General features: G+C 35.9%; 3 protein-coding genes across 8 annotated transcripts in view; all 3 read right to left on the bottom strand.

The window, feature by feature from the left end:
• LOC17898788 (elongation factor 1-alpha 1) overlaps nucleotides 1–1,771 on the bottom strand; it is a 2,720-nt gene extending 949 nt beyond the window's left edge. The window contains exons 1-2 of the mRNA XM_006307668.2: nucleotides 1,688–1,771; nucleotides 20–516 (exon numbers count right to left, since the gene is read on the bottom strand). Coding sequence (XP_006307730.2) covers nucleotides 20–496 — 477 coding nt within the window. The 5' untranslated portion in view covers nucleotides 497–516; nucleotides 1,688–1,771. The remainder of the gene's footprint in view (nucleotides 1–19; nucleotides 517–1,687) is intronic.
• Nucleotides 1,772–2,192: 421 nt separating this feature from the next.
• LOC17898233 (tRNA ligase 1) lies at nucleotides 2,193–13,871 on the bottom strand. 6 transcript variants are annotated; one of them, XM_023788984.1, is made up of 32 exons: nucleotides 13,274–13,866; nucleotides 13,110–13,183; nucleotides 11,591–13,002; nucleotides 10,904–10,973; nucleotides 10,660–10,717; nucleotides 10,263–10,480; nucleotides 9,563–10,000; nucleotides 9,423–9,473; nucleotides 9,251–9,333; nucleotides 8,709–8,808; nucleotides 8,545–8,623; nucleotides 8,322–8,445; nucleotides 7,860–7,966; nucleotides 7,615–7,743; nucleotides 7,444–7,508; nucleotides 7,171–7,326; nucleotides 6,856–7,016; nucleotides 6,722–6,753; nucleotides 6,259–6,434; nucleotides 6,074–6,153; nucleotides 5,800–5,865; nucleotides 5,343–5,629; nucleotides 4,932–5,039; nucleotides 4,746–4,843; nucleotides 4,534–4,594; nucleotides 4,255–4,331; nucleotides 4,070–4,141; nucleotides 3,910–3,986; nucleotides 3,715–3,795; nucleotides 3,283–3,385; nucleotides 2,963–3,121; nucleotides 2,193–2,724 (listed from the first exon to the last, which is right to left on the bottom strand). In XM_023788984.1, exons 6-32 carry the CDS (start codon nucleotides 10,410–10,412, stop codon nucleotides 2,326–2,328), a joined length of 3,519 nt encoding a protein of 1,172 aa, XP_023644752.1. In that variant the 5' UTR covers nucleotides 10,413–10,480; nucleotides 10,660–10,717; nucleotides 10,904–10,973; nucleotides 11,591–13,002; nucleotides 13,110–13,183; nucleotides 13,274–13,866; the 3' UTR covers nucleotides 2,193–2,325. The 6 variants fall into 6 exon arrangements, 5 of the variants coding, with proteins under 5 accessions (XP_023644752.1, XP_023644753.1, XP_006303142.1 ...); XM_023788985.1 differs by having other exon boundaries at nucleotides 13,287–13,866; XM_006303080.2 differs by lacking the exon at nucleotides 11,591–13,002.
• Nucleotides 13,872–14,281: 410 nt separating this feature from the next.
• On the bottom strand, nucleotides 14,282–15,422 carry LOC17897385 (LOB domain-containing protein 1). Its single transcript, XM_006305611.2, has 2 exons — nucleotides 15,121–15,422; nucleotides 14,282–14,694 (listed from the first exon to the last, which is right to left on the bottom strand). The coding sequence occupies exons 1-2, from the start codon at nucleotides 15,346–15,348 to the stop codon at nucleotides 14,362–14,364; spliced, it is 561 nt and encodes a 186-aa protein (XP_006305673.1). The 5' UTR covers nucleotides 15,349–15,422; the 3' UTR covers nucleotides 14,282–14,361.
• Nucleotides 15,423–17,530: the final 2,108 nt, after the last annotated feature.

Raw genomic sequence — 17,530 nt, 5'->3', positions numbered from 1 at the left:
CGGTTTAGTCGGATATAAAAAAAGATTTGGTTACCTTGTTACAACAGCAGATCATCTGCTTGACACCAAGGGTGAAAGCAAGGAGAGCGTGCTCACGGGTCTGACCATCCTTGGAGATACCAGCCTCGAAACCACCAGTGGTGGAGTCAATGATAAGGACGGCACAATCAGCCTGGGAGGTACCAGTAATCATGTTCTTGATGAAATCACGATGACCAGGAGCATCAATGACAGTGCAGTAGTACTTGGTGGTCTCAAACTTCCAGAGGGCAATGTCAATGGTGATACCACGCTCTCTCTCAGCCTTAAGTTTGTCCAAGACCCATGCGTATTTGAAGGACCTCTTGTTCATCTCAGCAGCCTCCTTCTCGAACCTCTCAATGACACGCTTGTCAATACCTCCCAACTTGTAGATCAAGTGACCAGTGGTGGTTGACTTTCCAGAATCGACATGGCCAATGACCACAATGTTGATGTGAAACTTCTCTTTACCCATGGTAGCTTGTCAAAAAGAATCTGCAGAAAAAGAGATCAATCATATAGAATCAATCAAATAAACACTTGAGATATATATAATCAATATGAAACTAATGTTTCTCTAACAAAACAATAATAAAAGTAAAAAGCCGCTATCGGAGTTGAACCGATTTCTACCACAAAAAATGTGGTGCTCTATCAACTGAGCTAAGCGAGCTTAATTCGCACAAATCAGCAACTCAGGAGTTCTATAGCAAACAAATCCGAGAGTTTCAATTTACTTTATTTCAAGAAGGAAGCAATGGATTTGTTATGCTTCTCCAAAATTACCGATCACAAGACAAATCGACTATAACAATCACATACATCCTAAGAACATAACTAGTTCACTCAGATCCAATTAACAATTCACGGAACCAGATCGACCGATTAGAACAAGAACTGTAAGAAACAAATACAGCCAAAAAAATAATTAATTCAATTACACAATAAGACGTTGATTTCATCAATACAGAAGGTTTAGGCCAAGGAAACAACGAAACTAAACGATACTATTAAAACGATCATCAAATTCAGGAACAATATAAACTATGAACGGATCGAAGAAGAAGAAGAAGAATAAAACGTATATATAATCAAATACACAGTTGAGATATATATAATCAATATGAAACTAATGTTTCTCAACAAAACAATAATAAAAGTAAAAAGCCGCTATCGGAGTTGAACCGATTTCTACCACAAAAAGATGTGGTGCTCTATCAACTGAGCTAAGCGAGCTTTATTCACACAAATCAGTAATTTAGGAGTTCTATAGCAAACAAATCCGAGAGTTTCCATTTACTTAATTTCAAGAAGGAAGCAATGGATTTGTTATGCTTCTCCAAAATTACAAATCACAAGACAAATCGACTATAACAATCACATACAACCTAAGAACATAACTAGTTCAATCAGATCCAATTAGCCTGATATACATGATGATCGGGAATTTTGTTTATAAAATCAAGTGTCAAGAACAAAAAATAACAATTACGATTGCGCTCGAAAACATTGATTTCAGACATCGATAAAACCTAAAATCACAGATCAGAAATAAGGATGGGGTCGTAGAGATACATGTAACAACAGACAAACGAGAATGATCAAAACAGCTTCAGGGAAGATCAGCACAAGAAACAGATTTGTAGATGCGTTCGGAGACGCTTACCTCAAGAGATAATCGCAAGAAAAGTGTGTAGCGGCTAGGGTGATTAAGAGTATTGAGCTATGTGACGGGATATGACTTTATTTATAGCGTCGAAACATAGGGTTTAACAATTTGTAGTCAAATTACAATTATGCCCCTTTTCCGCTGACTATTCTCTTCTTCGGCCTTTTGGGTCGGTGACGGTTAATGTTACAAAACTTCATAGTCAAGTTAATTTGAATTCTAGTGTGTTCGATCCAAAAGTGGAATTCAGTTTAACCATAAGACATCCTTAGTGTAGGCTAATAAACCAAAAATCACTATCATTAATACACCTTTTAATTGAGGTTATTCTTGAAATATAAGTTCTAGTCCCAACATATTCATTGATTGTATAGCAAATTCAATCGTGTGGCAATATTAGTTTCATCGTCACCCAATATGACAATGTTCTCTTGAGTATTTGATATCTCAATGAATCCAGATACTGGAGAAGCACCTACACCATTATTTATTCAACACCAAATACATAATTAACATATATTAACCTCAAAATCTTATGACAATGGAAACAGTTTATTATAACAATTAACAAAACTAATCTGTATTTCCATTCCACAAGCAACTGAAGAGAGAGCAACTTCCATGTTAAAGTTTTTTCAGAAAAACTCCAGAGGACCTGAAACTGAGACTGGAGGATCTATCACCAAGCAGCTCGCCTTTCCTTCTAAGTACAGCTGAGGTAATGTGTTGGCCTCTTTCGCAGTAACGCCTTCCGCAGTCCACAAGGTAACATGCGGCCATTCGTTCTTGGAGATTATGGTCTCCCCGTCCACAGATCCGACATGGGCAGTTAGAGCAGCCATCTTGTCGTTGTAGATGAACTCTGTGAGCTCTATAGGTACCTCTCTGTTCAAGTGTTGGCCATAGCTGGCTACAGCTGCTACACCGTGGCTTCTCTTGTGGGCAAGCGTCACGTGACACCGTTCAAGCTTTTCCTGTATTCTCTTTTCCTTTCCCTCTAGAAAAGATCTCACTGTTGGGTGTGCTGCGGCCAACTGGTAAGAAAAAACACTGTTAGCAACAAAGTCCATACATAACCGTGAGTAAATGCATAAGATAAAAGGAAATAATGATGTGTGCTCACTCCTTGACAAATCAGATTTAAGTTTATGATATTTCAGCCTTTAGTTATTGACGGTTTTCAGAGCTCGTGTCTCAATAATCTCAAATATGAAATAAGATTCTTATTCTTTTTTTCTTTTTTTTACGGTAGTTTAAGAATTGATTGGTTACCGTTTCAAGAAGACTATGAACTTGAGTAGCAGGCAAGTTGATGGCAGCGAAAACAATAGACCCATGTTTTGTTTTCTCTGAACTTGGAGGTTTGTATTCACCCTTTGCGATTCTTATGAGCTCTTCCCGCACTTGATGAACTGCAGACTCAAATGGAACCTGAAAGTTGCAAACCAGAAAACAAAGACATTATATGCAGTTATGCTCATCCCTTCTTCTTGTGATATTTTATCATGTGCTGAAGAATATCGAAGCAGCTAAAATACTATAGCATGGCTTTGTAGCTTTTCATGAACCCTAAATGACAAAGTATCTTTTACCTGAATATAGTTGAGATATTCAGAATTTGCAACTAAAGTATCTCGTAGTTGTTTCTCCCATTTGGTCCATTCTGCTGCATATGTTCCTTTCGTTGACTCGAGTCTACAGCAAGAAAAATCAGAAGGGAAACAGGTCAAAAGCAACCAAACTGAAGCTAGATCAGAAGAGATGAAGTAGAGAACTTCAGAACAGGAAATAAAAACGTCTGTGAGCATACTCGTGTGTAGGATTTTTCCAGTAACATGATACAAGTAGGTTTTTGATGTCTTCCTCGTTAGTTTTTGCTAATTTGTTGCTATTGCCTACCATTTGTTACTGTTAGGACATACGCTGTTGTTTAGAATATAACATGATGAACAAGTTTTGGCATAAAATACTTCAGTTTAACATAATTCATCTTTTCGTCTAAAATAGTGGTGTTGTCTACCCACCTCCCATGTCTTCTACTGTGGAGACTGAACAAATCTATGCCCTCCTCAAGAACTGATTTGACAGGATCAGGAATAGGATTCCTGTATGTGCGCAAAGAGAAGTCAATTACGTGGTTTACCAAATATATACGAAATTGCAATTTGTAGCTGTGCCAAGTTCGAGTTTACTAGGTCTCATGCGATTTCACCATATACCTATCTATTTTCAACAGTGGCATCTTGACGAGGGAGCCAAAACGCTCAATTAATTCACTCTCAAATTCCTTACGGTTCTGAAAGTAAAAGACTGTTCAGTTAAAAGTGAGATCAAATCATAGATATACTTAAAGGAAAGTTGTGGTGTATGTGATAGTACCTTTCCCTCATAAAGGTGATAAAACATCAATAGCACATAGCCTGCATTTATAGATGCCTTGTCGAGCTTTCCCTAACAATATACATTGCATTTGAATGGAACGATAATTTGTTAAGAAGTTTAGGATTGTGATGAAAGTTGGATGATGCAGTTGAAGATACTGTATATAAGATGCAACTGTATACCGGATGGTTAACTCGTTGAAGTACACGGAATATGAAAACAGCCAAGGCATCAAGTGAGTATGGATTTGTATCGGTTCCTGTGCGGTCATAGAGGGCCAAAAGGATATATCACGCAAAAGATCACAAATAGTACAGAGGATGAGATGAGGCAGTAATTGCAAAAAGTATAAACTTCTAACTATACCCTTTTGCAAGAAAATTGAGTACCTTAATATGCCCATATTTAAACAGCCCACAAGGTGAATGAAATACAGCAAAGGATGAATCATAATTACATACCTTCAGATTCAGCAACGATTGGAACTGCAGAAGCCCTAGTTCTCCGACACATGTCTTCGATCTAATAGGGCAATACAAGAATAATAGTGGAATTATATCAGGTCAGCGACTAACAAAGCTTTAACAATACAAGCTATGCACATATATATTTATTAAAGGCAGGTTACAAGTAGTCATATTGTCTCCGGTAAACCAAGCACACATATAATTACCTGTCTCCAGACATCTTCATTTGGGGCATTTTTATCAGCTAACATAATCGATTGTGGTTTTTTACGACGTTCATCAGCAACCTTTGGCCAATATTTTCCTGCCCAGTATGTAAATCATTGCATGAGATGGCATACTAAAAGTGAGAGACCAGAGCACCAAAAAGAAATCCCTACACTTTAAAATACCTTTGACAAGATCACCCATCAGGGTGTGCACTGGCCGATCATCTCCAAAGCCTCCTGGGGAGTTTAATAACTCCTTGCAAAGTGCAGATTTAGCACAACCAGGAATCCCTGAGAACACATTAAAATTGTAAAAATCAGAAGAAAACAGATTAAAGGATATATTAAATCAAGCGACATATAGAAACTATACCACCATTCCCATTCTCCCATTTCTGGTCAGAAGTAAAAAAAAAAAGACGTCATCTATGACTAATTTCTTATCATCTGGATTACTAAAACAATTATCTATAATCTATTGAAGCTACTACTGACTACCATAATAAGTTCAATACAAAATATTTCCACAAAAATAAAAGTAAAACAACCACTAAGAATACATGAGATAATATATAAACAATGCAAATGGAATACCTGGAAAGAATACAATTAACCCCTCATCCTTGTGGACAGCTTGATTCACAGCTGGCTCAGGAGTAGCTGGTGTTACTCCTTCCTTCACAATATCGCCTTCTTCATCTAGATCACCGTCAACAATGGCCAAGAAGTCCTCAGTTCTCACTAGGTTCCCAGCAGACCCAATCAAAATCTGATTTCTTGGGCTTTGTTTCGCGTACTGTTCCAGGAATGGCTCAGCTTCACTTAAGTATGTTGATGAAGATAGCTGATCATTCCCACACTTTCTTCTTATGTAAGCAGCCCTAAACATTGTGACAAGAAGAAGAAATGCTAATCGAGATTCAAAAAGCTGAGAAAATATTAGACAAGAGGCAGCATCTAGGCAATAGGTTACAGATTTTCTCAGGAATAAGTTATTGACAAAACTATATAAGCTTAGTCTACATGTGTAGAGTTAGTGTGATTCTGGTACCATTCATCAAGCATCTTGCAAATTTCTTTCTGCTTTCCATCTGACGTACCCCAAATTTTCATTTGCCTGGATGCATAAACATCAATAATATTAGAAGAAAAACTCCAACTAAAGCTTGATCACGTCAGCTCATGAATAATAAAAAACATAATGACCATGGCCCCTTTTGTTTACATTGCAATGCAAGCTAACCAAAATCCGGATTACCAAAAACATCACTATAACATTTGACACATCATTCTCTATATAAATTCATAGGGAGAGAGCAGCTCACCTGAGGTAGTAGGTCTTGTAAGCTGCTGGCCCCTCTTTAAATAGAACTGATAGGCCATTACGGATCAAAAAGGTTCTCAACTGTAAAAAAATTGAAGATATGTCCAACATCAGGATACTAATGCAGTAAAAGATGTAGGAAATTGCAGCAAATCACACAAATCCCTCTAGCCAGACGAAAAATACCTTGTATGTAAGAAACTTCAACTTGATCATTAAGTTAGCATCATCATCAGCCAAACCATCATTTCCTCGTTGACCATCATTTTCACTGGCATCTTTGACCGCATTATCAATGCTTTTAAGAGCCATCAGATCGTTCCCTTTATTTGACTTGAACAAATTAATATCAACAAAGAAACCTGAAAAGAAAAACAAAGATCACTAACTAATACAGTTAAACTATGGCAATGGTCTATAGAGCAGAGTTTTCAATTGTCCAATAAGTCTTTGTTTACTGATAACTATGTAGGCTAGCAAGTAAATCTGAAACATCCAACAAAGTTATATTTCACAGAGACTAGCAAGTAGCAACTGTGGAAAGTAGAAACGAAATGCCAAAATTATTGAACTCTAGCAAATGAATCAGAATTGGTGCCTAGTCATGGAATTTTAGAGGAAAGCTAAAGAATAAGAAACTAATACTTACCTCGATATAAAGGCCACAAACTAGGTGTGTGCCTGAAACACAGTAATTAATATTATTCAGTGAACAAAATCAATACATTCTTTGTTTGATAAAACTGAAAGACATAAGCAACTAGAGATGTCTTTAAGGATAACCTCATCTCTTTTTGGTAACGCCTAAATCCTGAATCGCTGTGCACATGGACAACTAATTTATAGAATAGGTTGTCAGACGAAATGTCGTTAGCTCTATGAAAATTATGGTAACACTTGAATGCGACTGGAAGACGCTTTTCCTTCATCAAGCGTACCATTTCCTATTTAAAAAAAAAAAAAATCAGCTTCTCATCAAAACTCAAAAGCACACAAATAAATTCGTAAATATTAACCACATGAAAGAACTCTTCAAGTGAAAATATATATGAACACTTCAGCGATTCGAAATCAACAAAGACATAGATCTCAAGTTACCTGTAATTTACTAGTTGAATAATCTACAGGCTGAGATTGCAGGAATTTTGTTATAACAGATTTGTCAGCATTTTTCGGATGAGATTCATCTCCAAACCAATCCAAGTCACTGGGGCAAAAACTTGGCCCAACACTGCTTAAAAGTGCTCTCATTTGCTACAGCACAACAAACAATGAATAAGGACCCTCTAGAATGATAAATCTTTATCAAGAGATGGTAGCATAAGGATCCCACTTATCAAAGCTAGTCAAATTTAAAAATTTCTTTTAGACCTGTTTCTCATTAGATCTATGGGAAGCACATATATCTCTTAGACTGAGTCCCAGATCAAGATTGGCTGAAATATTAAAAGCCAGGGAATATAATTTTAAAAGTTTACATGGACTTGATAGAGAGGATTATCATGAAAACTGTAAATATTAAACAATGATAAGATGGTGCACCTCCATCACAGGGTGGTGGAGGATGATCTTTCATGACATTTTCCATTTCTCTGGCACTCTGACTGCTCACGATACGCGCAACAAGACCCTCTAATATCTCACCCTGCACCTTAACATGGTCCTTTGAGCCTGCTTATTTTCATCCAAAAAATATTCGTCCAATGTATTTCATCAAGTTGAATTCCTTAAAAAACTAATATGAATTCTCCAAATAACAGAAGGGAATACCAAAAAAAAAGCATTACCTGGAACCGAAATATCAGCTACTTCATCAAGAGCCTTACAGACTGAGGTTGCTATCCCTTCTTCACAGAGTGCATCAAATGCAGCGAAAAAAGAGGTCACTGATCTCCTTCATAAATTTTTTAACAAAATACATGAAACCACCATTATTAAAATTTCAATTATCCCGACAACAAGCATCTAATAAAAAAAAGCTAGGGATAGTGTGCATCCAAAACATATCAGCATCTATTTCCTCTTAGGGTCAATAAATCTATAAAGGTTGATGGATTTTAGACCGGTAAATGTATTGACCAGATACTATCAGCACATTCTTACAGTATAGTTATGCAAATGTGTCTTTCAAACTAAAGAACCAATATTATCCCGAGATATCAAAACTTCATCAAGAGAAACTCAAATTTCTTGGAACGGAATATTAGCTAGAAGTAATTGTTGCAATGAATAGAAAGTGATTAAGTTACCTTGTGGAAAACAGCCACACGTGATTTGTTGGTAGACGCCATTTCCGGCAAAAAGCAATAAGTTCAGAAGTTGAATAGAACTTGGGCTTACTATTACCTAACTCGGTAACGGCCGTCACTACCACTGCAAGATGTGAATCAACATTTTTTTTGAACAGAACATCTTTAGCAGACTTATTTGACTTTCACAATTAAGGAACATCATAAATACAAAAAACCTCACCATAATCATCCAGTGGGCGTTGGCCATGATCTCCAAGAACAGCAGTTACCAGTTCCATAGATATGCACATGCGATTTTCCTGGGTGAAAATGACTTCTTATGAGCAATTGATTAAGCCTCGGGCAATTGAGAATTTGGGCTGTAAAGTTCTGTCCACGATATACCTCAAGAAAATCATTAAACTCTGCCTCTTTCTCTGGAGCCTTAGTTCCCCAAGCCTCCCTGAACATTCGTGAAAGAACAAAAACACCAACCGCAGTATAACTGCAAATGAAATATTGGGTTAGCATATGATAAAACCGTTTGGCCGCTATCTCAGTTTGCAAACACCATAAAGATTTACATAACATCATAAATGAAAAATAGTAGTAAAATGCATTTTTCTTCATTAACAATGTTTTCAAAATATATCTGTAGTACACCTTTTATGTGGTATGGAATCTTTATCCATAAACGCAGCATGAATACCATCAGCGAACAAACAAAACTTCAAAAAGAGAAAATATAAGATATTTCGGTGGACGACTAACTATGAAACTTAAATGAAAAAGTAATCTATGTTCTAAGTAAAGATGAATGAAAAGCGTAAACCAAATCTAAAGCTTGAGTTTGGGTTTATTGATTGGGTTTTTTTCTAAGATTCTTTGTGAAGAACTGATCAATAATTAAGGAAAGAATGACTTAAGCTAAGATTAAATGAGCTTACATATTACCAAAGCTGTTCTTTGCATATGCTCCCCCATTGTGACCGGCATACATAAAGAGAGAGCCTGAATGCTTTTGAGATACCTGTAAAAGGTGCATTACAACAGGTTTGTAGACAGTTAAAAACTTCAGAGTGTCAATAAAGATGTTTAAATATAGGGTGTTGTTGATACCTCCAGTGTTGCCAATCCTTTAGATACCATCTCAATCATTCTTGTTCTTATCTGTAAATCAAGATAGGCGTAAATAAAGCTAACTAACAATAAGTGCTACAAACAAGAAGCAGTCACAGAAAGGGCACTATAAAGTGTACCTCTTGGTCAGTCTTTTCGTTCTCAAATTTTGGATAGAAAGTGGCTCTGATCTGAGCATGACAGTAAGTCGATTTGTCCACTGTAAAATTTTCCAAGAATTTACCTCCGCAAAAATTGCTTAGATTAAGACCAGCTTTTGGATTTCCCGAAAAACATGTCTGTGAGACAGCTGACGTTTTACCAACTTGTATTGCCGATGATGATCCACTAACTGTTCCACATGACTTAGGCTTCCACACTAGATTTTGAACACTTTTGTTGCTTGCACTTTGACTTGGTAAGACTGGAACCTTAGTGTTGCTTTCCCCAAGACTCAACCCACCAAATTGATTGTTTACTGCTTCTGCAACAACAGATACCGAATGATCACTGGATTTAGATGGAGCATCCATCTCCGTTTTTAATTGCCACTTATGCTCTGCGTGGCTTCTCTTTTTCTGCCAACAAGGAATAACATAGAAATAGTCAAGTCCTGTATTGGATACACCCAAAAGCAACAATAAACTCTCACAAACCAAGACTTGAAGACATATAAAGTTCCAAATTTTTAAGATACAAACTCAGCCTTGTTTCCAGATAATCAAAAATCCAAAGTCATATATATTACTGAACCACAAACTAATACATTGTCTACAAAGCAATCAAATCCCAGAAAGTGCAGATTTTTCGATAAAAATTTTAGGCAATCGGTATACGAACCTGCTTCTTAGGCATATCTGAGAGAGAGAAACTGTTAAGAGAACGAGCAAAGGTAAGGTAAGGAGAAGAAGATGATCGGAGAAGCGAGGAGGTAGGAGAAGAGATGTTGAGAGAGAAAGCGAAGAGTGTTCTCTGAGGAACTGACGACATATACACGTGGCTTATAGTGGTGCGAACCACGTAAAATATAACATCAAGAGGAGATGGCGGCGACCAAGCTGTGAAACCGGCGGGACGACGACGGAGTTAAGAGTGGGGATATGTTATGGTACGGGAAAGAGCACCGTAACAAACAAAAAAAAACAATTAACACCGCTGATAAATGGGCCTTAGATGGGCCGTTTCATAACAATCCAATTGAGAAGGAAGTTTCAGCAGAGGAGTTAGTTAGTTTTACCTCAAGGATTGAATAGAAGAAGAGTCTCCAATGTAACTGCGTAAGAGCATGTCCAATGCTAAAATTGTAAACAAAATTTCTTAGCATTATTGTAGTAAAAAAAGTACAAGTTTTGAAGTTAAAACTTTTTTGAAAATGAAAATAAATATATGCCTCCAATGGTAGAGTTCTAAATTAAAGTTCTTAAGATTATTTTTGAAAAACTTGTTTTATACAAACTTGATATACAAGAAATGACACAGACCATAGAGTTGGTGTTGTTGGTGATCTCGGCTTGTGGGTGTTGCTCTCGGCTTGTTGGTGTAGAACAGAAACTGAAAGAAGAACAGCAATTCAAAGACAGAAACCAAACAAGAACATAACTCAAAACCAAACTCAAACTCAAACTCAAAGAAGAGCATAACAGAACCTCAAAGAAGAACATATTCAAAGAAGAACAGAACACAAACTCAAACAAGAACAGAACAAGAAGCTGAAGCAAACATTGAAACCGGTTACATTAAACAGAAACTGAAGTAAGAACTCAAAGTACAGAAACTGAATAGATGAACTCTATATCATACCACACACAACCGATTCATAATCAATTTATTAGTTAGCTAAACTCTAACGAGATTTAAAAAAAAAAGCTAGGGGGAAACCAAATACATACAACAGTTCACAAGTGAAGAAAATTAAACTAAACAAAATCAAATAACAGATCTTTCTTCCATTCATAATCAATTCACTAATAATGACAGATGATTGAGCTAATAGCAGAAGCATTAATTATCTGTACTAGGAAAGAGATCTATCAACAAAATAAAACGAATGAAGCCATCGTAGCAAACCCAGATTTTTTATCAACAAAATACAAAAAATAATTTTCAAATCCCTAATTAAAAAAACAAACGAAATCAAACGATCGATTCAAAGAATCGTACGGTCGTACCTATCTGTTTCTCGATTCTGTGTTCTTTAGTTTGCCCATCGGCGACGAGAAGAGAGTGAGAGAGATATCGAGAGAGTGATCGTTGTTTCGACAAGAGAACGAGAGAGAGATATGAGTGTTTTTATTTGTTTGCAAGTCTTTCATGGGTTTTTTTTTCCCAAACTCAAGCCAGTCACAATTAAACACGTTTCAATAAGAAACACACACAAAAACTGTTAGCAAGAGACATTTCTTACACTAATTATGATTATTGATTTATTTTTTGGTACTTTATTCCTAAGAAATAGCTTAACATACTTGGGTTGGACATGGTCTAATTAGTAAACGACTAGAGTATGTATCTCATAAAATCAAATACCAGTAAAGTTCATAAGACTAAAGAAGATTACTTTTAGGAGGGGGTATTGGACAAAAGAATATGAGAGAAATTAAAAGAAAGTTGAATTCTGCTGTTATTCAAAACAACATTTTATAGATTCTTTTAAATTCATGTGTTATTCAACGAAGTATATTTAAACATTCTTTTAAAATAATTTGAATTCCAGTGTTATTGAAATTGTTAATTTCTTAATTCTATTAAAATCAAGTGTTATTGAATGTTTTGTAAAATTTTATAACAACATGAATTATCGAGAATTTAATAGAAAACTATGCGTAAAATGTAAAGAAAAGATTCTGAGGTTTTGGGGTGAGATTTGGATAGAAAAAAATATCGTGGACAACATTGAACTCTATCATCTCGTTCCAGCCTTGAACTCTGTTTTTTTTTTTTCCAAATCTAGGTCTGGGTCTCTACACCTTTGAACGTTACGTGAGAATCTTTGTCACTTTGATACGTGGTGTGTGGGATGTGCACACATTAGAACTGAACTGATCACAAATTGTTTTTAATCCACAAGCTTATTATGATGAGATCTCATCTCTAATCCATGTTAGATTTACGACTTATGTCGTTGATAGCCAATGTGTGGTTTTGATTATTGGTTTATTAGATAATGTGTGGGGTTTTGGTTTGAGTGAAATTTCAAGATCTGATACAGTTTCGTGTGAGTTGTGTTCTTCAAATTTCTGGGTAATTATCAAAAGCTTGCATTGGTTTGTCAACTCTCCAACATTCGCTTAGTGGGAACGAAAGATAAATTATTGAAGAATTAATATGTTCTTTTCGTCGTGGCTTTTTAATTGAAATATAAGAATTGATATTCTGTTCCATTCTGTTAAAAATCTTTTGCAATACTCTAAAATCTATAGCTTATGTCTTCAATTCCATTATATTCTATTCTATCAAATTCTCTCATCCAATACCCCCTCCTAAGGACAATGCACAGATACAAACGGAACCCTGTAATACGACCGGAGTAATCGGAATCATGAAGAATTCGTCGCCCGACTAACACAAGCTACTGAAAACCCTAGATTAACAAAGTATATATATAGACTTAGCGAAGAACCCTAGAATTGCCAATGGAAAAGCCCAAAAGCTTAGAGATATGGTTTAGAGTTAGACAAGTGAACTTACGTGGTGGCGATGGAACCTTCAGCGCGAGTACCGATTCTGATCTACCGTCGTGTGAAGTTAAGCTCGCCTATGATCTATGGAAAGAGAGATTTGGAGCAAACAAGTCGGAGGATCGGAGAGAAAATTATAAAATCGACAATTCGTAACAGAAGAAGAGATCTAACCCCTTATGCTTACGGCGAGGTTTAGTCTTTTAGTTAGGCCTGCGACTTCGGTTTTTTCGGGTGTTTCGGTTTCGGTTTCTCGGTTTTTCGGTTAATTCGAAAAATGAATACTCTTCCGAAACTAACCGAAAATGACTTCGGTTCGGTTCGGTTCGGTTCGGTTCGGTTCGGTTCGGTAAAAAAAACTCGGTTATTTCGGTAAAAAAAACTCTTAAAAAAAAATAAAAACATCAAGAAAACGAAGAATCACACAACGGGCGGTGAGATCTGAACGATGGAGCTCCTAGTATCGATCTGAAAGGCGAAGAAGATGATGAATTGATGATGATTATGATAATAAAAGACATAAATCGAAAGAAGATGGTGATGATAATGATGAAGAAAGAGAAGATAATGGTAGATGGAAGAGGATTAGGAAGAAGAAGGTGATGATAACGATGAGTGGATGATGAATGAAAGAGTAAGGAGAAGATAATGATGATGAACTGAAGTAGAAGAAGAAAAAAAAGATATGAGGAAGAAGAAGAATCGTGGTTGCCCAGAAGAAAAAAATAATAAAGCAATAAAATGACTCAAACGAGGAAGAAGGTGAGAAGAATGACGGCTAGACAAAAATATTAGGTTAGGGTTTTCTTCTTTTCCGTTAACTGTTCGGTTCGAACCGGTTATGATCAATTAGTATGAACCGAACCGATTTGTCCAAATCTCGGTTCCGTTCGGTTCGGACAAATCGGTTCGGTTCGGATTCCCAGGCCTACTTTTAGTCATCGCCGTAAGAAAAAATAAATCGACTATCGCCTGAGGAGGGTGGCAAATATAAAGACGTTTTTGGCACTGCAGTGGTTTAAAACGGTTTAATCGATATCCGGTGTACTTGCCGGTTTGAATCTATTTATATTAATTGACCCCTTATACTAATAAATTATATCATAATTATTTGGAGTTTTTCCCTTTCGGAAATGAATTATCTGAAAATTCACCATATATATTATACATTTTTGTGTGCTAACTAACCCTGCATGCGTAAAGTTACTAGAGAGGGCTTTAAAGTGTAGTCGTCAAAAAAACTTAGTAGTGATCGATCGTGATCATGTCCAAAGAGGATCCCACCACAACATTGATGAGTTGGTGTTAGAGTTGTCTTCAAGGAATCCCAAATCATTGCTCTCAAAGGACATATTGTCTTGTTCTTGTTTCTGTACTTGGTCCATGTTGTAAATCAACTCTAGTAAACTTGATCTTTGAAGTTGCACATTCACCATCTCCACTTGAGCTTTCGCAAGCTGTGCTTGTAGTTCACTGACTTGTCTTTGTAGATGGTATATGGCACCCGCACATCCATACACCGGATCTCTTATTCTTGCTTCTGCTTCATACACCATACTTCTCACCGCATCAGCTCTTTGTGATTCTGGAAGTTCCTGACAAAACATACCATATATATATAGATATATTAACCAATCATATGATTTGGGGAAGCAAATTATCGTTTGATTTAGCTAGGCTTATGATCAAGACATTATATAAATAATTATACGCTCAGTTCTCTTTTTTTTTGTATTTGACCAAGAAGAGTAAAGACCAAACATTTCTACAAGACTTTGTCAAAAGGTGGATGAAATGGAAAACGTTGAAAATGACATATGTTAGGGGTTATGTGCTGCTAGAAAAAAGATATGTTAGTAGATGAGAACGCATATTTTTGTTATTTTGTTTTCTTGGAAAGAGTAAGATATGGAATACTTTTGCTGAACATGGAGGAAGTTGTTTGACATTACATCGATCACAAATAATTGCAACCAATAATTAATTTTAAACAGATAGTTAGCAGCTAGCTAGGTACGTACCTGCAAGAACTTAATGATGTTGCTGGCTCCAAAGACGCGGTGGGCGATAGTGAACTTGGCCGGATCCGTTGGAGGGAAGTACGGTGCCAAAACGCATTTATCAGCGCAACGCCGCCTTAGGATTTTGCAAGCAGCGCATGGGCTGAGCACTACCCGCGGTGGTGGAGGAGATGAAGAAGAAGAGATGATTGGAGCGGTAGCGGCAGAAGCATCACCATTCCTCTCCATATCAACTTAGGACTAATTAATGTTTTTTTAAAAAAATTGATAAATTTGTTAATATAGATAGCTAGAGAAAATGTGTAATTAAGTAGAGTCTTTTTGAGAGGTGAAGTGCTTTTTGGTTGGGAAAATAGAGAGAAGTGGTATATATAGGGAATGAGATGTAGGGAAGGAGGTGACCACCTTGACATCACAAAGCTCGAATTCTGACGTCAATATTTTTGTTTTGGTTGGAAGTTAAAACACATATTTTCACATTACGGTGGCTAACTAAAATTCCTCCACGCTTTCATGTTTCAACGGTTTGCTTGACTTTGGTACAATTTTAATTTTCTCCTCTTCTTGATTTTTCTCCAAAACGTATTTTTTAAACTAGGTCTCTCTAAAAATCATTAGTAAGTCAATTGGTATTCTAGCTTCTCTTTATGTCTTACATTCTATAATAGTCTTCCTACATATGAAGATTCTAGAGATTCCAAAATCACTGAAAAACATTATTTTCTCTTTGTAAATATCTTTGGTATTTCCTTATTTTATTATATCTTTGCTATAGAATTCTTACAATGTACATTAATATAGCAATGTGCCTTGCTTTTGAGTAATACGTACTACAATTTGGAGAGAACCCATGCATATTTAAGAACCTCAATTGAACTGTATTACTATTAGGCTTAGGTACGTAGTTTCGTTTTAGGTCCTCTATATATAAATATATATCTAGATATTTCAATTTGTATAAAAGATACATGCATGATGCATAATAATATAATGTAGCTTATCTAGTTTGATTATCATTTTAATTCACTGCATGCTGACTTGTAAGTCATTCGTAAGTACTGATAGAGAAATTAACACAAACGGCCAAGTGATTTATTTTAGGTTGCCTAATTTTTGCTGAAACGTATTTTGTTTTTATTAACGATTATTCTTGGGGATCATTATATATATATTAGTTATTATCTATCGTCTAAGACTTTTCTGTGTTTGAAAGACTTATTACACACACACGAAATTTTCCCCAAATTAAAATCAACCTTTTTATTCGTCTGTTTATATTATATAAGCAGAAGATGCAAAACTGCGTTTAAGTGTCGTTTAGAAAATATAACTCCGAGCTGTCCCAAAACATCGATTTATTTTTCAATTGTGCAGTCGACGTCACGTACCAACATTAAGAAGAAAAGTTATAAACAAATCAAATAGAGCAAAGACACGTAGCGAGTGAGATTGTTAGCTAAAAGAGTTATTGGGTGTGCATTCTCTTGCTTCCACCTTCGACAGATTGCTATCTCTTTCTACTAATACTTGTACGTACTCTCAACAAAAGATCTTCTTCTTGTTTTCTTTAGAAAAAGTTGTGATTATGTATGTTTTTACAGAAAGTTATTTTTCTATTACTATGTAAAATCTCGCAGACCTCAGTCACCTCACTAGAGCAAAGCCCATTCAAATACGTTAGACTAGAGAACAATTCCTCTAGTTTGGTGTAAAAAAAAAAAACATCGAGTTTTATGATAAGTTTCTGAGTGGGAAATAAAAAAAACCATCAAATTCTTATAAAGTAATGTTCTTTATTCATTCAATTGGTCAAAGATAGTCATTTGCATCGTGTACACTAATTTGATTTGTTTAGTCCAAATCTCAATAAATACAGTAAGTCTAATAGTGTCGTCATCATTATCCTCAGATCATATCATATCATCGATACAACCTTTTTCCTCCAATCATATCTTTTTGGGCCATCTTTTTTCAACACATCCTGTGCAGTTAAATTATTTCTATCAAATCGTTAGACTGGAAAATTTATTGATGAGAGATTCCACTAATGTTGGAATAGAGACAAGAAAATTGGACTCGTTACGTGTGCGTTTAGTTACTACTCATACATTAAGGTACGTAATTTAGACTCTATATTTGTAAAAGTATATCAAGTGCACCTTTTTTTATATATAGAGATACGCATGATTCTTTAGAGTATATATAGGGTCATGATATACTTGTTGACTTTGGTCTTTAAGAGTCAAATTCTTTTGGATTATAGAATTTGTAAGAGATTCCCTCCAAAAGAGGGAAAATACATTACATATAGAGGTTGCCAAATGTACGTACCCCAAGCCGCCAAGCCACGGCCAAACTATAATATATTGATTACAAATAATCATCTGTCGACCAAAATAAAATCTAATGA

This window comes from Capsella rubella, unplaced genomic scaffold (genome assembly GCF_000375325.1).
Source record: "Capsella rubella cultivar Monte Gargano unplaced genomic scaffold, Caprub1_0 scaffold_1, whole genome shotgun sequence".
In the NCBI taxonomy this organism is placed as follows: domain Eukaryota; kingdom Viridiplantae; phylum Streptophyta; class Magnoliopsida; order Brassicales; family Brassicaceae; genus Capsella; species Capsella rubella.
Note: the sequence above shows the minus strand (reverse complement) of the source record. Positions and strands in the feature narration are given on the sequence as shown.